Genomic DNA, 24,450 nt, shown 5'->3' with positions numbered 1-24,450 from the left:
AGCTCAAGCCACGCCCCCTGTAACCAGGCGGTCTCCCGAGTCCCGCCTCCGACTCCTCTCCCGGCCAATCATGGCTCACATCCCTCCGCCAGGTCCCGCCTCCGTCTCGCTCTACTCGGGCTTATCTCAGACCACACTTTCCCGCCAGGAGCCCGTTCTTATCCCCGCTCCAGGGTTAGCCACAAATTTGGATTTTTTCCTCTCCTGCTTTACAGTCTGAGGTCCAGCTCTTGTGACCTTTGCTCTTTTAAGGGGCGTTTGTGCTTCTGATCTTCCCCCTTTTCATTCCACATATTTTCCCGGGGTCCCCTGAGCTAGTCAAAGAATTACTTTTGATCATGTCAGGGTGAAGGGTGCTGAGACTCGGGCTGGGCTGAGGGCTCTTAAACAGAGGGAGACGGTCCCAGTGAATATACCTGGGGCCCAAGGGAGGAGACGAGGGCGATGTAGCTTGATCTTGGGGTGTGGTGGGGAGGGGCGGCAAAGCCTACAGTGCCACGAGGGGTTGCTGAAGTTTAGGAGATGAGGGTGTGAAGGTGTGTACGGCCCCCGATGTCACCCCTCAGGATACAGCTTCCTCCCATCTCCCAGCGCCGAAACCCCACAAAGTCAGGCCAACGCTGAACCTTTATCTGGGAGGGGCATTGGTACAGGACCCATAACCATTCACAGCCGATCCAACCACTATGTACTTCAGTAGTCCCTGCTCGGACCAGGGTCTCTGGGAAGCCTCACCCCACGACCCCCAACTCCCACTGCCCAGGGCCTCTTGTAAACTGGTCTAAGGGTCCAGCTCTCTGAGGGTCTGTCTCTTTGTCCAAAGTGTCAGAGTGAAGTGAGTGTCCAACTCAGTGTCCAACTGAGTCCATTTATTTGGAGGTTTGTCTGGTTGTGTCTGTGTGACCATTGGATGTCTCTGTGTGGCTCCCTGTGGCTGACGACGTGTGGGAGCTTTGGTTGGAGGCTGTCTATGGGCCAGTCCTTGATCCAATTTGAGTGGATCTGTGGGGCCGCGAATCTGGGAGAGGGTCCATCCGAGGGAAAACCACCCTGAGGGGGTCCACTCTTGCTCCATCCCCAATCCCCAGGAAGGTCCAAGTGTCGGGGCAGGGCTCAAAGATGACGTTTCATGTGCAAGGCCAGGTGATCGGAGCGCGAAAAAGCGCGCGGGCAGAGCTGGCACCGGAAGGGGCGCTGTCCAGTGTGCTTCCGGTAGTGGCGGGTCAGCTCGTCCGAGCGCGCGAACCTCCAGTCGCAGCCCTCCCAGGTGCACTTGTACGGCTTCTCACCTGTGACAGGGGACCAAGAGGTGGTGAGGTGGCCCGCTTGCAAGACAAACATCGCAGACACTGCCCGAGAAGGAACTGCTCTTAAAAATCATGGTCCACCAGAGGTAAAGTTCATGAATGCCATTATGGCCTAGATTTCCTCAAAGAAGCGAGGGAAGGGTCACTGTTCCACAGGTAGTACGCAATCTAACTGCACAAAGAAGGAAGTATCTGCAGCACCTCGGAGGAATGGGGAAACGGCGACTGCATGTGCAAGACGGGTGGGCGCTCCTTTGTCTGTACTGTGCCCGCATATGTAAATCCACGAAATGACAAGATGGGCTCGGGGGAGGGGCTGCGTCATTGCAGTGGGAATACAATTTCTACACCAACAAACCCAAATTAAATTTGTACAGGACTAATGGCTGTAAGATGGGCCGAGGGAGGAATCAATCAATTCCAAAGCTCCTCAAATCACCAACAACGACCTGAATGTACTGTACTATAACAACCGTGATCTTCTACTTCAAACCAGGTCCTGAATGTTTCTAAATTAGCCCTGAAGGAACTTCACATAAACTAGTTAGCTCCTTTTGAAAACGGGGCCTCCAAAACGGGCTGTTAATGGGCACTCACTCTTGGAAATTCACTCTAGCACACACACATTCACGCCTTCCTGTTTTTGTCAGATTAAAGCAAAACAAAGCTAGAAAAATAATGCTGAAATTGAATGGTGTTGAAGCTTTATGCCATTTGATTATTTAATAAATTCTTCAAAGAGATCAGAAAGTCTGATCCTTCTAACTTCCCTTTGATGAAGGATCATGAAACCACTGTGGTAATTCTAACGTTTGCTGCAACATGCATGTATCTGTTACATGCCAGGCACTGTCCTGAGTGTTTGGGATATAACGGCCAACAAAACAAAAATGCCTGGCCTCATGGAGCTTACATGCATGATACATATTTTAAAAGTCTCTAATCGTTCAATCTACCTATTCTTTCACAGCGCTCTTTATTTTAGTGAACTGATACATAGGCCACAATCCCATGGCAATTTGTTAATATTCTTAATGTTGTCTGAAGTTTGCTTGTTGTTAATCTTTCAAATCCACTTAATATTGATAATGCAGTCTTAACTCCCACTTTAAGAATTAATCAACTTTATTCAACTGAGATCATGTATTCTCCTGAATACATCCCCAAACCTAAGAATGTTTCGTTAAGCATTAACTAGTAAGTTCCTGTATTTATGCTTTATTTTGTGGAATTTTCTAGGAATGTGCTAGTTTCAGATCAGAGTTTGTGAGATAAATTTGCTTATGAAAGTACTACTATTGGCTTACTGCTCAGTTTTATATGGATACCTTCTAAAACTCTGAACAGCCAAAACTCAATTCCTTAAAACATGTTTTTCTGGTGAAAGGGAAGAACCTCCGTCACTGTGAACACTCAGCACCACAATGAAGCCCAAGAACCTTTCTGTCTCGATTTAGCAGTATCACATTCAGGAAGCTGTAAGATTACTCAACTGAGTCCAAATTTTAAAAGACATTGTCCACATCAACTGAGATTTCTACAGCTTGTGGTTAATATATATTTTTGCTGTCCTGATAACTACTCTGATTCAAATCCTAAGGATGAAGACGAAAGGGCCAAAATAGTCCTTTGAAATTTGTACCTATTTCACAGATTTTTCTCTCAAGTCCCATGGTATACATCCCCAAACATCCATTCCTCTCTCCTCTCCTCTGAACCAAGACACAAATACTTTACTTAGTTGAATTCCCATTTTTGTTTATATCCATTTAAAACATACAAGTCTCAATTCCTAAAGTTTTTTCTCATTATTAACTCTAAGAGCTTAATCTGACACAAACCTTTTAGGCAACATCATAAACCACTCTTCTCTCAATTTATATTCACATATCCTGTATAAAACAAAAATGTTTTAATACTAGGAGTAAATCTAGCTACCACTCTTGTAGATGTAAATCAAACAGAAAAAAATAACTTTTTGCACAAGCGTTTGTTTTTGTTCCTCGTGAAAAATAAATCACAAAAACAAACATGTTGGTTAAATACTTCACTGTCATTTAATGGAAAGAGAAAGTTATTTCTGATGTCTGAGGCAAGGAAAAAAATTCCTAAAGTGCCCTAATTTTAAAAGAAATCATTCTAGTCTTTTGCATTTAATAATTAAATAGCAAGAGAAGTGAATTTTCAGAGTTTATTTAAGAAACAAGGGACACTAGACTCTTTTTGTTCACTATTTTTATTGGCTATGAAGCAATAAACTGCACCAATATTTTTTAAAGTTTACTTTACTGATTGGTTGAAAAACGGTAGCCATTAAAGTTCCCAAAACATTTGGGGCTTTGCTCTCTCGATGTATGCACATCTATAGATTATTCAGCCAAGAATACTGCCAGTGTCTGGGACATTAGTTATGGGGCCAAGTCTTTACTATAAAAGCAAGGACAACTATTCCCCACTTGGGGCAGTTTCTATGGGATTTGTTCAAATGTCAACACTGCTCAAGTCAAACATCATAGAGGAAGCTGGTACCCAATTTCTAGCCAAATAGTAGATTCGGGCCTTTCTTCCTCAGCCAGAAACACTATGCACAGTACTTCTGGGAAACCAAACTGACTTCCTTTAAGTTATTTCAACAGGATAGAGCTTTCAAAAGTTTAATTGGATTTTTACAGAATCTCTTTCCAATACCACCAATTTAAAATATTTAGTTAAGCTCTTTCAACATCAACTGTATTTTTAAGTTGTCATGCTGCTAATGTGAAACTTTCCAAAGGCAAAAAGAAAAAAGTGACAAGTTTGAGCAGAATGGAAAACAAGCTTAAACTTTATCTCAAAAACAGTATCTTCTCATTCTATTTTAAAACTACCTAGGAGTGCTTTGCTAGGAATCCCTAAACTTCTTAAAAATTGTTCAAGTTAAACATGCATACTTCTATCTGTACTGATGAACCCAATTAAGATCTTTCATAAAAATGTTAAGCGAAAGCAGTGCCAGTAAAAGTAGGGAGCAGGCAAAAACATCCCCTGAGTGCAAACTCCAGGCATTATTTCACTCAATCCTCACAATAACTCCATGAGGTGAGAAGTCCCACAACGTGCTCCAGATAAAGAATCTGGGCCTACCACTTGTCCTCACTGCCCTACTTAAATCCTCTATTAGCAAACAACAATACACTCTATATGAACAATTTACGGAATACATCTTGCTCAAATTTAAAGATTCTAGAGCCACTTGAGGAGGTCAGTTAAGAACTAGCTTAATGGACTCAGAACAGGCCTTAAGCTGCAGACGGGGAGGCATGGGGCACACTCTGCCTGAGCCAGCCCTCAGTGGAGGCCCACCTTTCAGGACCAGTGGGGCCCTCAAACTGTTCCGACAATCCCCAAACATCACCTAATGATGGTTTCCCTGGACCCCAGGCTAAATGAACTTCAAGGGGTTAGCAGAACATGTTTACAGTATATTTGAAATCTTCAGCGATGGATTAAAAAAATCATCTTATTTTTTCCCTCTGATAAACAGATAAAATAGGACTTTTGAACCTACCACAACAGAATGGGAGGTTTCTCTGCTCTGCTGAACATATTCAATAGATTCATACCAAGGCCTTTCCCTAGAATGTTCCACACAGACTCTTCTAACAAAAGAAAAATTTCACAGATGGAAATATTTCTCAGAACGGCTACTTTAGGTAACTTTTTAAAAAGTTTATTACAGCAAATTTGCACATCTGGTCTCCCTCCTGATAACTAAAAATTTTCAATCAACTATATCGGATAGAGACAAAAACCCGTCAGGATTAAAATCAATGTTTAGTAAAGGAGAGTGTAACCTGTACTAAATGACTTGAAAAACACAACGATTAGGACTTAATCTTTTGATTTCTCCTGTTTAAAAAACAAAACAAAAACCAGAAATAGAACCAACTTAGTCTCTGACCCCAGAGAACTTAAAATCCATTTCCCATTCTGAGAAACTGAACAATGCAAAGTGGAATAAATCATTTCAATAGTTCGTACCTAATCTTAATTCTTAGAATTTAAGTCCTTAAAGCTCAAATCAGCTCCAGTTTCAGAAGGAAAATGTTTTTATGCAATTTGATATTTTTAGACACTTAAGGAATTTACTCTGAAACAGTCTATCTATATTCTAATAAAAGTTAAAAGAGGGAACAATCACAATATTAAATTCAGGGGGAAATATTAAAGATCTAAAAAAGGTAGGATGATTTGGGCTCATTAATTCATATTTTTATATATCTATGCCAGTAATTTTCCATTTAAAAATCCTTTTATGAAGCTCATTGTAGCACATCTCCTACACTTGGAACAGAAGGGTAAACAGTTCACTTCAAAGATTAGTATTATTTGTATTTGCAAAATGCATCTGATGTTTACTAGATATAGTAACCCTGTCAATAATGTACACTTTTAGAAACTGATTAATTAAAAGGATAGGCTAAAATTAAGAAATTCCCTTTTTTCTCCCTGCCAGTCAATTTGTGGTCAGTTCATACATTTATCCCTTTCTTTAAAATCTGATTCATCTTAACCCTTCCAGAAAACCTCTGAGCAGTCTAGGAGAGATCACTCCACTTCTCTGTATCCCCATCACCACTTAACATTTGTTCTGAATGACTGGTTTGCACTTGTACATGTATCAGTGTAAGAGTTCAAACAGCTGTGGTTTGCCTCCTAAACTAGCTTTGGAAGTTCCTCTAGGGCAGAGACCACCTTCTATTGCAGCTGCAATGCCACACTTCTCCTAAGGCATCTTCGAAACAATCCTATTTGGCCCAACTCTGATATTTCCATTCATAAAAAGGAGGGAAGGCCTAAGAGACAGGAGAGGATCTGGTGTGAGTCTCCCAGGCCGTCACTTTCCCCGCCTTGCAGCAGGGCTTTTCCTGGTCCTGTTCTGCCTGGGGCCACTGAGAATAATCTCACTAAATGTATGCTCAGGTGAGAACCACGCTTGTAGGTAGGACATGTTCGGAATCCGCTTAGCACGGAGTCCATTTACTATCCGTCTTGTAAGTGTACAAGGATGAACTATGTAAACAAGTTTTCTCTTACAGAATCGGACTAGATTTGATGAAAACCTAAAGAGTTCTGAAGCTCCTACTTTGCTCATCAAAACACAGCAAAGGGACTGCTGGGGGCCACAGAACAGTGACCTGCCAAACCCAAAGGGGGACGGGTGGGGACATATCTGCAATCTGTCTCCTCACTGAGTCAATCGCTAGGCTCCGGAAGTTTCTGCCACTTCTCCTAAGGGTTCCTGACAGAAACCACGGAAAAATCCTCACTCATTAATAGTGTTAGTGAAATACCAGGTGAGTTTGACACAAAGACAACACTCAGATTCACTTTCTTGTAATAAGAACCCCAAGTGAATTTTTTAAAACTCTGTGAAAGATTTTACCTTCCTTTTCTTTTTCAACCAAAATAGAAAGCTTCCGTATTTTCATTTTTCTAGCACCAAGTGAGTACTATTCTTTTCTAATTTGCTCTGTGGTTACTTTAAGAATTCTCCCAACTCTTAAAGCTTTATATTTATACAGGAGTCAAAAAGAAAGTTTCTTCTGCCTAGACATTTTTTAATGAAAGTTATGTAAGATATACTTCTAAAACAGTAACCCCCCCTAATCAAGAGTTAAAGATCCTTGAATATAAATAATACAAGCTGACAGAATAGGAATGCTGGTACAGTGATACTTTTACTAAAGTAGGACAATACTTTGTTTCTTCCACCAGAAAAAAATGTAGGTCATCAAGTAAACAGCTACTACATTCTATAGAACTAAAAATATCTACCAGTGTAAAAATCTTGGATGATTAAATTATTACTTTAAAAATTTATTCTCTCTACCTTCACAGCTGATTATTTCTATCACAGCTTCAGCAATTCTATTTAATCTGCTTATGAATTATCTTCTCCCACTAGTTTATAAGAACAAAAGCGAAGAAAAGATTCTCTTTGGATTCTACACAAGATCAGTCAAAGCGTTTGCTTAATCAAATTATACTTCTTAACCTTCGATAAGCTTTATCATCTCAAAACAATGCTTAATCAATTTCCTATGTAAATGTTTTTTAGATGAAAGTACAAGTCCTAAAAGCAGAGTTTAATCTTCCCAGTGAGTGAGTCATTAAAAAGAAATTGTTTCTAAGCTTTCACACTCAAATACCTTTTCAGGGGTCTAAACTAGCAAGCCTCTTAAGCCACTACTTTTCTTACATAAGCTTGAAATCATCAATATAGAAAACAAATCTCAAAGCTGCAAATAAAAATAATTTAGGAATTTTAACTAGTAACATCTGACACAACAAGCTAAATGTGATACTTTTTCCTGCATATTTTTCAAATAGACTAAAATAATCCATTCGACACTAAATAATCTCATCCTGCACTTTTCCACCTCTACCAAACACAGGTTACCAGGTTATATACCAATGTACTGATATCTAGATCCAAACTGGATGATGTGGATTAAGGCCCTCTATCAGATCTAGCTAGCTATCTACAGGGAGAGGGAGAGAGTCTTGAAGCTGATTTTAGCTCTAAATAATTTTCTAAGGAAGTGAAATTGTTTATATATGTATGTATTTAAAGCCTTTTACTCCCTTCCACAATTCCACAAAAAAAGGAGTAACTCATGCTTGGAACATTTTCAATGTTTTTTTTAGTGGCAAAGTACCACGAATGAAAATCTCTTTATTGTCAACATTGTCAATATTTTTAGATGCAAATCTATACCTAACATGTTAAATGGATAACAAGTGTAGAATAAAGACCTAGATAGATAATTATACATCAGGATTTTAGAACCTAAACTGAAACTAAAATCATCTCGGGCAGAGATTATACGTTTTACAGTATATACAGTAACATCTTAATATAAATGTCATTAGGAAATAATGTGTTCTGCATAAGCAGGTAGGACACAACCTGGGAATTTACCCCCTTAATATGAGGCTTGGGCTAAAGATCTTTCCAAAACTTAACTATGGAATTCTCTTAATTAAAAAAAAAAAATGGCATCCAAACTGAGCCCACTAGCAGGATAATGCTTCACTGAGACCGTTTTGTGTTCCTATGTTATTGTAGGTTCCCATGTTCCTCTGTGGGGGTGTTTCCAATTGTCTTTTTCTTGTCAACGCCTGGCAGGCCGTTCTGCGAGTTAGTGCCCACGCCATGGCCTGTGCGTACAGTTTCAGTCTAAGGGATACCTGAGCCAAACGTGTGTGCTGCTCAAAGACTTTCTCTGTACAACTGCTCATTTTCTGTCCTGTTCCAGATAGCTGAGACTGATACATGATCTAAAAAATGTTACCATACCTTAATTTCCCAACCACTTCAGCATATTCTTTAGGGTCAAGTACATATCCACACATGTGACTAAAACCACCAGGATTTCAAACATCTGTATTGAGTTCACAATTTCTCAGAACTTCTTCTTTGGAGAATAGCACTTTTTGCTAAACCATAAACACCATTTTCAAAGAAATTTCCAAACTCGATGTAAAAGCAATATTCATAGGCACACCAAGAAACCAGTAGCGGTGACATGAAAAATTTTCAATTTCTTGCAAATTTTTCTTTGTATATATAGCCTTAGTTTTTTTTTTTCCTATTACATTTTGCCTTTTTTGGCTCCAAGCCTGTGCTCAGAATTACTTTAAATCTCCATTATGAAATTAAAGATAGCAAACTGTATGAGCAGAAACAACTATCCTGCTGGTTACAGATTATTCTGATTCGTGAATCAGTTAAACAATCATGTTGATTTGTAAGGGCAAAGTGATATGTGAATCTTTTCCTTATAAGATGCTGAGGAGCAACTTTTAAATGATGGCAGTGGGCATAGCCCCTTGTGTACCTCAAAAGGCATAACAAATTTCAGTACGATGCTCACTTAAATGCTTTTAAAAGTCCAATATAGTACTTGACACTGTTGCCTAAAAGCAGCTATAATTATTTCTAACCAGAGGCGCGGCATGTATATACATACATTACAAATAACACAAACCCCATGAGGGGGACCTCTCTAGACCTGCAAGTATGTTATCACATGTGTATGTAACATGTTTTCAAGTGAAGTAGAACTATTTCCTAGGTTGCAGGCAAAGTACATTTCAGGTACTATGTAACCATGCAAAGATGGACCCCTGTATTACTTGTATGTTCTTTATATATACAGAACTCAAAGTGTGTGAACTCAGAAAAACTTGAATGCTATGGTCTCTGCTGGTATCTTCCACTTTCATCCTAATTTTTTTTTAAAGTTCTTGTTTTTGAAAGACCATTTCTTTATGTTCAATTTGCAAGTCAAGTTAAGAAGCATTTAGGGTCTAAAAATCCAGAATAAGTTAAGTAAATAGAACTCAGATGTAGTTTGTTTTAATTGCTTAAATCATTTTTACAACATAAGGCAACTTGACATTTTAAAGCAATTACAATTATATTCCAAAGAAATGCTAGGGTGCTTTTCACATTCTGCCTGCAAAATGGCAATCATTTAAAAAGTAATTTTTGTATCAAATACAAGATCTATCCCATATAGATTATTTGAAAAATCTAACAAATTGTCCAGGGCGGGGTCAGGAGGTGGGGGGTGTAGTAAGGGGCGCGTAACAACAACAAAATAACCCAGAAAGGTATTATATAAAAGAAGTTATTTAGAAATACCTGGGCCTTAAAAGGAAAAGGGAAAAAAAACAAGAATTTTCTGGCTTCAGATACATTCACTAAAAAACAACAGGCAAGGCAGAGAGGATGCAATGAGAGAGCACAGGTAATTTTAAAAGACATTGTCTAGAAACTAGAAATGAGGAGAAAACAACCTCAATGCTCTATGATTACCCAAGAACGGGTTTAGCCAGATGAACAGGTTGGCTACAAACCCTCCCCAAGGCATTTGAGAGACTATCAAACAAAACTTTATTAAACTGGATTACATGGTCTCATTCATTAGATGTCGATGGCCATGCATTTATGATCAGGTGAAAAAGTTGATGCATGGGACCCTAACTAGGCCCGGATCCTCTTTTTAGTTTGATTTTATTAGTACAGGCATTGTTAAGACAGCCTGCTATTAAATTTCTTTGCCAGCAGGTCAAGTTCCAGAATCCCAGCTATAAGCATTCCAAGCACTAAACCCTGACAAGGGTTGTAAGGCCGTTCAGATACGCTCTGACTACATCCCGGCAATAAGCAGTTGATTACACCATGATATGCAATTGCACTCCTTTTATTAGGAGACTTTAACCTCATGAAAAACATGTTCCCTCCTTCCTATCTCCCATTTCAAGGACTTTCAAGAAGAAAAAAACAGTAGTTCAAATGTTTAAAATTTATTTCCATTTCCCATGAATCAAAATTCAGGTAAAAACCCATTTTCAATGTTTCCTTCCCTAATATAATATTTATTCTATAAATGCCTATTTTAGTATTTCTATATGGAATGTTTGCTTGGCCATCATTTGCATTTTGAAAACCTTAGAATGAGTTTATTATAAGCTTGATGGTTGTTTGTTGAACTATAAATATAATTTCTACTCTGAGCTGCTTACGTAGGGTCTTTTCCTTTTATACAATCACCTTGCCTATATCTAAAAACCTCAGGCCAAAACAACCCATTCACTTCATTGATAAATACCATGAGATGTCTTTTCTTTAAAAGCAATTTCTCAGAAAGTCCTGGAATCTACCATTGTTGCCAACACTATTTAGATTTTAATAAGTACTGTTTATCACTGAGATATCAAGTAATACTTCCTTGCATGCATACAAAATGTCTGCAGCCATATTCTTCCAGTGCGGTATCTCAGCACTGACCTTTGTTCAAAGGCTTTTACTTTTTAATGCAGCAGTTAGAGATAACTACTTCATTTATCAAAACTCAATTTCCATAGTAACATCTAGCCTGGGGAGATTCAAGTCCTCACACTAATCCAACAACCCATTCAAAGGAACTGTTGAATACTTTGGTTTCCATAGCAATGATGGAATAAAACATTTTGCTAGGTCATTGCTTTTATTAGCAAACTTATTCTTTGAACTTTAGGTAAGGCTGAATTTACGGAGACACAGGAAAAAACAACAATCATTTTGTATAAGTTCTTTCCTTTAGGGCTGGCCTTTTCAGAAAACCACAAATAGTTAATCACCTATGTATCTGAAAATATTTGGAGTATTTGGAAGCTTTCTAAGCATGCCATGTACTTTGGTCCTAAAATGGGTTCTAAAATACAGTTTTAAAATTAAAAGCACTTAAAAGTGATTGTATAGATCTGACCAAACATTTATAAAATTAAAGTGACTAAGCTTAAAAGCACATTCTAAACAAGGATGAACTAGAAGCTAGAATAGTCTCAAATACCTCAAATATGGGGTGGCACAGAGTTTAGAATAACTTTTAAACCATGACCCCCTCTTTGCCTGATTTTAATACTCTGCAATTTCAGCCCTACCTTTTTTTCATCCACCACAGAAAACCTGCTCAACAGAGATTTCAGGTTAAAGGTGAAATTAAAGACAATGTATTAAGCAGTTACGCTTTACATGCTAAATGGAAAAGTTTTTAGCATTTGATATAGCTTATGGAACCCAACTGATTTGTTACGGAGGAAAGAAAATGAGTTACATTTTTTCTCCTTCAAGACAGGAATAGCAATGCCATTAAAGTTTCAAAATCCATTAGTAAACATTATTGTTTACATTTTTAGGTAATTAATTCTACGTGAGGTGACAGGGCAAGGCCTTGGTAAGGGAACATCAGCCTTCCTGGAACCAGACTTTTCTTCGTGGAACTGAATTCTGAGCCAAGCCAGTGCTGAAAAGGTAGGCCATTAAAAAATAAAAGTTGACAGAAGAAAGAAGAGATCAAACACGTGTTGGCTTTTAAAAGGATGAATACCACTTACACTATTTACACAACTCACAGAATTAACAAGAAAATTACATACCAGTATGAGTCCTCAGGTGAGCTTTTAAATGAGAAGACTTTGTATAAACTTTTGTGCAGCCTGAAATAAAGGAGAGGAAGAACAGCTTGTCATTTTGGAGATCCTTTTGACATCTTTACATTTGATGATTCAGTGTTTAAAATCTGGCTTTAAAGAAGAAATCTCTCATGCTAGAGGAGATATTTGAAGCGTCAGTTTTAATAGAAGTTTTAAAGAGTGCTCCCCTGTTACCTTATTAAAGGTAATAAAGTGATTTACTTTATGTACCACTGTAACAGAAAGAGCAGATCATCAACTGAGCTACAAATGGGAAATCTGTGTTTCTATTACAGTAGGCGCTTTTTACTAGTAACATATACTTCAGCGATTTAAAAACTTTTAAGGGCTCTAGAGCTGATGATGTTAAACCATTATCCAAGATGACTGCAATTTTCTATACTACTACATTTCTTCTTTTTTCATTTAGTATATCATGCTGTGTCATGTACCATGGTCAATAAATTATACCCTGTATTAATCATAAACTAGCTTATGCCAGCAACTTGTAGATAAAGTCATTACGACCATCAGTTTATATTTTGGGCCACATCTCTCTCAAGAATGAGCATACACTCCAATGTTAACAGAACTATCCTTAAATCTGTTCTGTAAGATAGTCCTGTAATCGGCCATCATAAGAGCAGCTCATTCAATCCCCACTTCATTTCCACACTTTATTTTCCGAACTTAATCTCTTTTCAGGGCCCTTAATCTAGAAATAAAACTCCAACTCAGGTGTTAAAGGAACTCTAGCATAATTCAAAATTCAAATTTTTACTTAATATTAAAAATAAAGAAGTCCAACTAACTTTTTTTCCCCCAGAATATTCTAGCCATTTTAATACATAAAATGAGCAATAGACAGTTACATCCCAGGGTATCGTATGGAGGCTGAGATATGAAAAGAACAAAGTAGGTGATATTTTCAATGTCAAGGACTACTTTCGTATGTAAATTTAAAACCTGAGGTTAAAGGTGCACACATGCACACCTACTGACGCTTCAACCAGGCAAAAAATAATCACATACCAGGGTAATCGCAGTAGTGGATGCGTCGTTTCTCCAAATCAGGGTTACTCCTTCTGTTGTATCTGACAGGCTGGATGCTTTGCGAGTTAACTGGCAGGGTGGTGGGTAAATTTGGATTGTGAATTGCCAGTTTAGAAGCAATTGTAGCAGCATAGGATGGAGGTGGGGTCAAATTCTGGAGCATCTCTGCTTGTCTATCTGGACTTCCAGGCTCTGAGCTTGGTGGTGACGGGGGAAAGTAAGTGGCCTGCTGTGGAAGAAACTGACTTGGCATTGTGTATGTGCAAGGGGGCATGCCCTGGAACTGTTTCATCGCAGTCTGCGGAACAGCAGAGGTGTGTGTGTTAAGGCCGGCCATGGCGGCTGACATAGAAACATTAAGAGTGTCCATTACTGCTGTCTGGTTTGTAGAACTGGGCATATCTAGATCCGGTGTGTTCAGTAGCTGGTACAAGTGGCCCTGCTGGGGAGGGACAGAAAGATGAAGATCTGGTGTAGGAAGTTCTTGTTTGATGAAAATGTTGTTCACCTCTGGAGCTGCGGTCTGGTGGGAGCTGAATATACTGGTGAACTCAGGGAGGGCCTGGGTCGGGGCCGGAGGAGGGGCGGTCGTCTCACTCTGGTGGCTGAAAATGGTAACAGGTTCTGTCTTGATGTGTGTTACGCACGGTCTCTGGGATTTGTAGAGGCCAGTTCTCAGGTGAGTGATGTCGGGGAGGAAGACGTTCATGTTGATACTGTAAGGTAACCCTTCACTGTCAGTGAAGAACTGGTCTACGACTGAGGCACTGTCTCGTCTATACTTTTTATGCTCTGGAATTATAGAAACTGGAGGAAGCTGAGGTGTCAGATACTTCTCCATTTCACATCGTGTCTAAAAAAGAAGAGAGACAAACATGCATAATCCACCCGACTCATCATCTGAGTAACAACAACCTTACTAAAAATTCTCCCAACAATCCCTGTGAGAAGTACTAGGGCAAACTCCCGGGCGTTGCTTATAAACATATCAGATTTATTTGTCAATTGTGTAAGAACTGGTTTACCGAAAGCCTCTTGAAATTCTCTTTAACATGTATTTGGTAAAAATCGCTCCCACAAGCGGCCCGGGACAAAAAGTGAAAGAGGCAAATCAAGGAGAAAAAAAAAAGCAAAGAGAAAACATGTTCCTTTCTAATCAGTAATAAAGTATACTTTTTTATAACTCACATACAAGTAGGGTTTCCTGCCCCAATAGTTGAGTTTGCAACCTAAGTATGGTCCTGTAATATTGCCAAACCACCTCACAGTGCTGTTCATGCCATATTTATATTAATGTAGGTATGTTTAAACAAAACCTAAGCAAACCAACCTTAAAAATAATATTGCAAAGTTCTGTTTTGTTTTGTTTGGATAGATATTGTTAAAATATCTAATATAAAACATATTCCTTGGCTATTTCAGTGCCTTTTCTCATTTATAGGTCACTGGAAACTTAAATACAAAGTCTTGAGCAAAACACAGTATCCACCGAGAAAGAACAAAACAACTTCACTTTCAACATTTGATCTAAACGTTGATTTTAATCAGCAGATTCTGTAATTGGTTAATATGATAATGAAATGTTCCTATTCATATCCCTATCTAAAACAGATCTTTAATTACCTAGGGGAAAATCACTCCCTTGGTAGAGTGGTGCTAAGGCGCCCGTGGGTGGGGAGAGGCTCTGTATCACTAGCACAGTCATCAGCAAAACATTTATCACGTCCTCCTCAGTGGGCCAATGCTACATTCCCCCCTACTCTGTAAAAAGCTCAATCATCCCTCATCCTCTCCCTGTCTCTTAGGCAGGAAAGAGACAAGCCTGAAATTACCAAACCACTTCCAAGTGGTGACTTTTTTAAGGACAAAATCCAGATTGTTTCCCCCTGCCTTTTTACAGCTATCTTCTATTCTAGTTTAACAAACTTCATTTTTATTTTAATTTTTTAACACTGAAAAGTACATTTTAAGAGGAAAAAAACCCCCACCCCAATTAAATGGCTCATCAAATTGAACTATTAACCAAACTGGCAAATAATACATACATAAATATATACATGTATGTGTGTATATATATATATATATAAAAATTTTTTTCCTACTACTTTTTTTCAAGAGCTTTTCATATCGGGCTTGGTATCATTCAGTGCGGATGCAGACTGGGTTTCCCAGATACACACGATTTAAAAATAAAAATTAACGCTCTAGTCGTGTGACTCACATCCCTGACAAATGCCACCCCCCCTTTCACAGCACGACGACGCTCGCCGACCACCCGGAGCAGGAGCTGGGCAGCAAATACGCAATATACCGAGGGGCTATTAAATGAGGCGTCTCGAAATAAACCGAACTAAACCCTTTCGTGCACTTCGCTCCCGTGGTGGTTAGTGGTTTCTGATTTTAGCTCTTCCAGCTGTTTGCATGTGGGTATGTTTCCAATTTTTTTTTTTTTCCTTGGGACAGGCTAAAAGTCCCGGGAAGTTTTTTCTGGGCTATATGACTCCCTGCGTGGGCGAAAGAAACAGGCGGTTGCTCTAATTCGGCTGCCGGGCAAGTGTAAAAGCCAACTGCCAGCTTTCAACGCGGCTCCGGGAGGAAATTTACGCGCACATGAAGAAAACAACACCCCCGGTCTTTTTTGGTCTTTCTTTTTAAGGAAAAATAAAGCGCTCCAATACAACCTGAGCTTTTCTAACTCTCCGTTCCCAAAGGCGGCCGCGAGAACGCGTCTAAAGCAGGCTGAGCCAAGAGACACGAAACTAGCACCCCGAGGCGCCTCTCTCCGGCACCCCGATTTGCGTTAACACTAAACCCGAGACGACGCGGGGGAACCTCCAAGGGCAGGGTACTGAGGCGGGAGGGGGACTTTAAGGTGAAGGGCGGGATTTAAGTAAAGCTGGACGTCAGGTGTGAGGTCTCGTCCCCCAAACTAAGAAACACTGAGGTGCATGTGTGAGCACCCACTTCCCTCTAACCTTTCCCCGGACGGGCCCGCCTGGGCAGATTCATCTGGAACCCCCCCTTTCCAGTCCCCCCACTTTGTCCCAGCGGATTGAGGGTGCTCAGGCCAGGAGGGCAGGGCGGGGAGGGGCTGCCCACCCAGCTCACGGCTCCCGGAGCGCCCCGACGCACGCCCCAGCCTGGAGCGGCCCCTGTCNATGGTCAGCACCCGCGTGGCCATTGGCACTCAGGGAGCGACTCCGGGCGCGGGACGCGGGTCGGGCGCGCTTCCTAACTCGCCCACGCTGACTCGGGCCGGCGAGCTCGGCGCGGGGCCGCGGGCGGAGAAGGGGAGGCTCCGGGCTGACCCCCTCAGCCAACAGCAGGCGCGGTTTTCGAAGGCGCGCACGAAAAGCAAAACTCTTCCGCTCCGCCACGCGTCAACGCCAACGTCCTCCAGGCGGCCACTTTCTCCCGCCCCGCCCCACCGCGCTCTCTCACTCGCCCGAGCCCACTCCCGCCACCGCCGGTCTCCGCGAGCGAGCAGCGAGCGCGCGTACCTGCCCCGCGACTACTGACACTTGACGCCCGCCTCTATTTTACCCAACTCCGAGTGGGCGGGGCCCTCCAACCTGACTGGCAGCGTTGCGGCGAATCCCGAGGCCCCGAGGCCGGCCGGGCCGGAATGGCCAGCCTATGAGAAAAGGGAAGCTCGCCCAGGGCCCCGCCTTTGCCAGGCTGACCCGCCCTCTCGGGCCACGAGCTTTCGCGCGCAGGGCGGCCGCGCAGTTTGTACACAACTTCTCTGACAGATTGGGCTGACTGAGCCGGGGGCGGAGGAAAGGAGAGAAGCGGGTAGAATCTAGGAAGAGAGGGAATTAGGGTGGAGACGTGGAGGGAGATCTCCTCGGACTGTACTCTGCCAGGATTAGGGAGAAAAAGAGTTTTGCACGTCTTAGGTGTTGTGCAAGGACCTGAAACTCAAAAGCTGAAACCCAGAAGGCAGCTAGGTTGGGGCGCCAAGGTTATTAGACACTTATTTCAGGAGTGTGTATTTTTAAATATACAAAATGTATTTTTCTTAGGCGGAGAACTAGGGGCGGTTTGATAAACATTAAAAACAGCTCTTGTCTCTGTGTGTCTTTAGCAGTGAATATGTCCATTTAGCAAAGCAAATCCGGAATGTCCTAAATAAAAGGTTTAATGGCAAGTATTTTTCTTTAAGCCCTTGCATACAAGCTTGTTTTTCCCTACAGTACTTAAACGGTTAGAAGAAGTTTGCACACACATTTTACCTTGCATCTGTGTATGGAGGGGAGGGGGATAGGCCACAGGGATTCTGAAGTTTTTAATACTTACAGTTTTGTAAATATTCTAGCCGAAGCATGGAATCTAATTTAAGCACTAACGACTGGCTAGTTCAAATGTATTTAAATAGTGATTACATCTTTGACTTGTTTTTGCTAGCACTTCATGTTTAAAAAAAAATGGAGTTTAATATTTACAAAACAGAAACGTAGCACATTTACCTAACACTGTGGCACCTTTTCCTACGAAAAGATGACCAAAGAAGCCACAAACATCAGACGCGCAGCAACTCTGAAAACTGGGAATCCAATTTTGTAGGAAAGTAATAGTCAAACACATTACCATCCATTAACTATATTATGATGGGGAGGTGAAGTTTTGCCAACAATCACCTAAGGAAAACACTCTCCTAATCCTTAATGTTCTTGTGTATGATTTTATCTGGCTTTATGGAGAAGCTGAAACAATAAACTGCAATAAAAATGCCTGGTATTTTACTACATATGTATATATGTTGACAGCACACTATACCATGAGACAATTTTACATACACAATCACCTACTCACACTTCACAAGATAACAGCTTAAAAAAAAAAACAACCAAAAACGAGTTCTTGGAAAAATATTCACTTCAAAGAGTGGACCTATTAAAATATGTATCTCATTTCTATGTGTAGATTAAAGAAATATATGTACACATGAAATATTAGAGGAATTTATTATTAGAAAACAAAATTATGCTGTAAAATATTTTTTCCTCCTTTTCATTTCCTTCTTGCTAATAAATGATTCATTTTTATAGCTGTGACCACTTCTTCCAGAGAATGGTTGACGACTACTTTCATGTTACCAAAGTAGTATTTAATAAGTGTTTTTGCAAGCTTTTTCTAAGCAGATAGTCCTATAGTATACACCTTTACCTTTTAAAAGCTGTCCTGATTTTCTCTAATATTGAACAAATATGTAATCAAATAACTTAGACAAGAGTACAGAATTGGTATGGAATTTAATATCATTTTTTTAAAAATTGAAAATTGAAGGGTGTTATAATGCTGATAACATGATCAAAACAGAATATGATAACGTCTTAATAGAACTCTTTTATACTCTTTTTGATGTAGGTTCAATACTTTTTGGTAGCAATTTATATTTTAATTTGCCTCTAAGCCTATCTAAACATTTTCTTTTGTCTTTTTTATCAGAGCATCAGTGGCCTGTTATCTCAAACTAAGTTTTCACCGAAACAAAATCCAGTTATTTTTACTGGAAATGTTTCGATATTTCCCACCATTTTTTTAGCATGCTTTCATTTACAAACGCTTTCTCAAGAGCAAAACAAAACCCAGCTATTTGATAGGCTTTTAACAAAATATTTGTATAATCCTGTTAATTTTTTTTCACACTTCCACTTTTCATAATGAATAAAGACACAAACCTAGCTATATGCTCTCAACACACTTATGGCAGAAAAGTGGAATACAATCTTTTCTTGGTCAAATATAGCAGCATTTATTTAAATTTCATTTCTGACATAAGGATTCATAAAATAGGGCTGCCACTTTTAAGTAATGGTTTCTCTGAAATGCCCGGCTCTGCAGTCTCACAGAAAATAACTAGCTTAGCCCTGTACAATAGCCCAGAAATTGGAAAGTAATCCCTTTCTCAGACATTTGCCATGCGATTCTGAACCTATAAAGAACATGTTCAACCAAGCTGCCTTGCTGTTAACACAAACACTACCGCTACAAACCTAAGTCATCGACCTTAGCAAAAAGGGTTAAACCTTGATGAATATTTTTCAAATGTTCCAGGTTCTACATTGGCATGATGCCAGACAGGGTGAATGGACAGATCCTCAATTACTTTGAACTTTCTAGTTCTTTGCATTCCTTCCTGCTTAGTAGTGCTGTACCATTAGGGAAGATAGGAGAAAACAAAAAACAAATGTCAGGTTTCAGAAATCAATTAGTGGCCTGGCCGTGGTATGTTAACTGAACTGTGCCAAAACAGAAAATTCTGAGGGCAACAAATAAAGTTGAGTAGTCAAGTTAGGTAGGAGGGTAAACGTAGAAGCAGTGTGCATGCTTAAGTCCTTAGTCACTGGGCAACACAGATTTAGTCTTAGAATAAACCATAAGTGTCACTATCTTTACGGGAATAAATACGCCTGAATGTGTGGGGGCTGAACAGGCATTCAGTGATGGGGGGGGACAGGGAGAAGACTTAAAGGAGGCAGTGGAAAAACATGGATAAATAGCTTCTGAATGATGAGATGAGAGAAATACGAAGCTATCACTCGGGCAACATTCATAGGAAGACACGGCAAAAGAAGTATCTGTATTCAGTTGTTTGGCCAAAATGTCAGGGAGAGCTTGAAATGAAGACAGTTTTAGACATTTTATTCAGTTTGGAAAATATTCATGGAATATTCCATTTCCATAAATTCAGAATCAAATTACCAAATGATATTGGACTACAGGAAAAGCACGAGAATGAGTAAAAAATACTTTTTTATAAGGAAGTACAATCTTCTCTAGGGTAAATTATTCAATTTAAAATGACTTTTGTGATATTGATAGCCTACCTAGTGGTAGAATTTGCATCAATAGACACATAAAAAACAGAATTATTGTCTGTGAAACATTTCATGTTTTTAATCTTTTAATTTTTTTCATTAATGGCAACTGTTTTAAGCCACGCTTCAAATTAAATAAAAAGTCATTGAGAAAAGGACACAGCAAATAGCTTCCACTGAGATGAGTCAAAATTCAAACCATTTTGACTCAAAGGTTAACAGACACAAGAAAAGATGCCTTTTTCATCCCTTTTGTTGAAAAACGATGTAATTTAAATAGAATTAATATACCTTATGTTTGTATAAATTAACATGCTGTTTAAGAAAAAAAGTTAATACTCTAGTTTTGTACTATCTCCCACCACGTTTCTCAAGAAATGAAATTTTATATTAAGTTTGGAGTTAAATATACTCTTCATGAACGATCTCATAAAACTCTCAGTGTGTACTTAATCCTAAATGTACTGTTATTTATCTAACCTATTTTTAAAACTCTAGTAATAGACCAAAAAAAACACAAAAAAACCCAGAATTTTACCTTGTGGGAAGGACTGGGATAGCTTTTTCCACCTTGTTAGTATAATAAGCAGACAAAAATGACATAAATATAAATGCCTTGAGCCAAGTTACAGGCCAGGTATTCTGTAACTTAAACTGTACAGTATTTGAATTCTGACTTCAAATGTGATAGCAAAGGTTAGAGAAAAACCCTGATCTGAGGCGGTTATACCAAACAATCTTTTAGAACACTAAGGAGGCCACATCACCAGCATCACAATGAGTGATGTTTTGAGCCAATTGCTATTCAGGTGATGCCGAAACCAGTAATGGCCCTAGAGGGTGGGGCCGTGCACAGTGAATGCTCAAATGAACTGCACGGTGGGGTCAGGAAGGAATACCCTTTTGGAGGTTAATTTGTAAATGAAATGTGTAGTGCTAAGACCCATGCTGGCTCCTCTTGCCTTAACTTCTACCCATTGGTGATGGTCATGTAAACTCATGTAACTTTCGAGGAGGACAATTGGACAATGAGTATGAAGATGGCTAAAAATGGAAACAACCTTGGGGCTCCTGGCTGGGTCAGTCGGTAGAGTGTGTGACCCTTGATCTGGGGGTCTTGAGTTCAAGCCCCATATTGGACACAGAGATTACTTAAATAAAGAAATAAGAGTATTTTTAAAAATGGAAATAATCTTTAAAATGATACATAATTCCCCCTCGAGGAAATTTTATATTACATATTATATATATAAACAAATAAAATTGTAAATATCCCAAGTGACCAACAATAGAATAGTTCAATAATATGCCCATGCAATGGCTGTCGCTCTGCCATCAGAAATCACATTATTAAAAAATATTGAGTCGCATGGAAAAATACCCAGGATATATCAAGTAAAAATATAAAGAGGTTTTATAAACACACACTCATAAAAACGAAAAGAAATACAAAATGTATGTGTTTTGGTGGCTACCTTTGGATGGCCAAATGGTAGTTTTTCATTGTTTTTTAATATTTTCTCAATTTTCTGCAATATCCAGGTGTTCCATTTTTAATTGGAATAAATGTTTTTAATAAAAACATAAATAAATATCACCTTTACACAATTAAGTGTTCATTCGGACTGTACATAGTGATCAAATGACTTTCCATCTGAGGAAAATCCATCTTTCCATCTAAGTTCAAGCCCTACTTTGGGTGTAGAGATTACTTAAAAATTTTAAAAAATCTTAAAAGAAATGATTTTCGATTTGGAAGCAACAAGTAAAGCCACAACTTGCCACCACACTGTGCTGTGAAAATATGTAAACTTTATAAACCAAGCTATTGGATTTTCAAGACTCACTGTAGAATAAACAAGCTGAAGAGACATTACAAAGGTTGAAGTTGGAAAGGGACAACCTGAGGAATGTTTGAGATATAAATATAAATATGCTTGATTTCCTAAGTGATGAGCAAGATTTCTACAAGATTTTTACCTCAAGCTATTTTGTGTACCTCATTTTATTTTCTTGCTTTGTTTTCCTCTATTACACGGACCAGTTTATTTACAGTGTTTTGACAAAATGCATAAACTCTTAAAGCTAGATAGTTTATACGCATCTTTAAAAATAATTTTTTAATGTTTATTTTTGAGAAAAAGAGAGACAGAGCATGAGGCAGGGAGGGGCAGAGAGAGAGAGAGAGAGAGGTGCAGAATCTGAAGTTGGCTCCAGGCTCTGAGCTGTCAGCACAGAGCCTGACTCAGGGCTTGAACCCAAGAACCTTAAGATCATAACCTGAGCCAAAGTTGGTTACTTAACAGAATGGGCCACCCAGGCACTCCAGTTTGTATGTATCTTTAAAGAGCTGTTTGTGCTGTTTGGTTTTTGTAAATTCTAAAATATTCATTGAGAAGATATAGGATGAAATAGTTGTGATGAACTAGTGAGATATTTATACTACCTTTTTCCTTGTTCTTCCTTCCTGGCACCCAAAGTTGTTCAAAAGTAATTCCCAAACTTGCTTACTAGGAATTCAAAAATTAATGTTGGGGAGAGGGTGGAGTTCATGGTCTTTTAGGAAGGTGATATTTAAAACATTTTCTTTAAACTATTCAATAGATATCTGATTTCTTTTTTTTTAAATTTTTTAATGTTTTATTTATTTCTGAGAGAGAGACACACAGAGTGAGCAGGGAGGGTCAGAGAGAGAGGGAGATACAGAATCTGAAACCGGCCCAGGCTCTGAGCTGGCAGTCAGCACAGAGCCCGACGCGGGGCTCGAACCCACGAACTGTGAGTTCATGACCTGAGCCGAAGTCGGACACTCAACTGACTGAGCCACCCAGGTGCCTCAATAGATATCTGATTTCTGAATAAAGATCCACTTCATCTCCCCACCTCCTGATCACTATCTCAATCCACATGTAAAACACACACACACACACACACACACACACACACCAGTCCCTATTCCAAATCATCCTGCACTTTGGTGCCTGCACTTACTGAACGCACTCTGTGTGCTGAGCACTAGTATATGCCTTGGAACTATAAAGATGAAGAAGTCCTTGCCCTCAGCGTCATCTGAAAGGTAATGTTTCATTGCTTCCCGCAGTCAGTGGAATGGAATCAGAACTCTTCAGCGTGGTTGTGCTGGACTAGGGCTTATCTTTCCAACCTGGAATCCCACTCTGCTAACCTGTCTCTTCTCCCAGGAACCTCAGGCTCTAACCATAGGGATTACTTGTCATTTCCCAAATATCCCTCTTGTTCCCTCCAACTGTAATGTCTTTCTTTGACCAAAAACCCATATATTACAAGCCCAGCTAAACTCCCACCTCTCTCCTAACATCACTCCATATGCTCCAATAAGAATTACCCTCAGGGCACCTGGGTGGCTCAGTTGGTTAAGCTTCTGACTTCAGACTTCAGCTCAGGTCATGATATCACAGTTCAAGAGTTCGAGCCCTGCATTGATCAGAGCTCTGCTCTGGTGGCAGAGAGCCCACTTAGAATCCTCTGCGTCCTTCTCTTTCTCTGCCTCTCCCCCTCCTCATGCTTGCTTGCGCACATTCTCTCTCAAAAATAAACAAACAAACAACAAAAAAAGAATTACCTTCTTCTGGGGCACCTGGCTGGCTCAGTAAGTAGAGCATGCAACTCTTGATCTCGGAATTGTGAGTTTGAGTTCTATGTTGAGTGTTAAGATCACTTAAAAAGAAAAGAAAAAAAAGATTACTCTCTTTTGGTTTCTTCTCCTTCCCATTAGCTTCTTCGTAAGCCATTTCTTACCATCTGGTTTGCATCCACCTCTTCCAACAAATCATATGCTCCTGCAGGACCCCAGTGGTCTTGTCTTTGAGTTCCTTATGATGTCTCATAGCATAGCATAATATCCCACACAAAATAGACAACTGATATTTGGTGAATGAATTTTATTCATTACAGATATAAAAGGTAAAGTTTTGATAGAATGCCTTCTAATTTGTAGAAGAAATTCGAGAAACCATCACCATTTACAACCAATATCATATTAATTGATTCATGCAAGAATTAATGAGGGCTAAAACAATTGGATAAAATTCTGATGAGCAAGAAGATGTTTACGTAGTTGTAAAGTATTCCACACAGACGAGGTATTGGTTACCATGGGAAAAAATGGTAACTGACCAATGGCAAAACTTGACAGACATGACCTTAAGCAAATTAGCAAAATTAGCATCATCAGGAGACTTTGGCCGGCTCAGTCAATAGAACATGTGACTCTAGATATC

At 39.6% G+C, this 24,450-nt stretch overlaps 1 protein-coding gene and 1 long non-coding RNA gene across 2 annotated transcripts; one reads left to right on the top strand and one right to left on the bottom strand.

Annotated features, from left to right (window-relative positions):
* Positions 1-852: 852 nt before the first annotated feature.
* On the bottom strand, positions 853-20,872 carry KLF5 (KLF transcription factor 5). Its single transcript, XM_077767991.1, has 4 exons — positions 20,730-20,872; positions 13,347-14,220; positions 12,279-12,338; positions 853-1,289 (listed from the first exon to the last, which is right to left on the bottom strand). The coding sequence occupies exons 2-4, from the start codon at positions 14,206-14,208 to the stop codon at positions 1,114-1,116; spliced, it is 1,098 nt and encodes a 365-aa protein (XP_077624117.1). The 5' UTR covers positions 14,209-14,220; positions 20,730-20,872; the 3' UTR covers positions 853-1,113.
* Positions 1,205-16,031, top strand: LOC144234672 (uncharacterized). The gene is made up of 3 exons (XR_013336038.1): positions 1,205-1,393; positions 12,039-12,153; positions 15,831-16,031. It is a non-coding gene; the product is annotated as an uncharacterized LOC144234672 (long non-coding RNA).
* Positions 20,873-24,450: the final 3,578 nt, after the last annotated feature.

The sequence above is a fragment of the Crocuta crocuta genome, unplaced genomic scaffold (assembly GCF_008692635.1).
Source record: "Crocuta crocuta isolate KB4526 unplaced genomic scaffold, BGI_CrCroc_1.0 scaffold115, whole genome shotgun sequence".
Taxonomy (NCBI): domain Eukaryota; kingdom Metazoa; phylum Chordata; class Mammalia; order Carnivora; family Hyaenidae; genus Crocuta; species Crocuta crocuta.
Note: the sequence above shows the minus strand (reverse complement) of the source record. Positions and strands in the feature narration are given on the sequence as shown.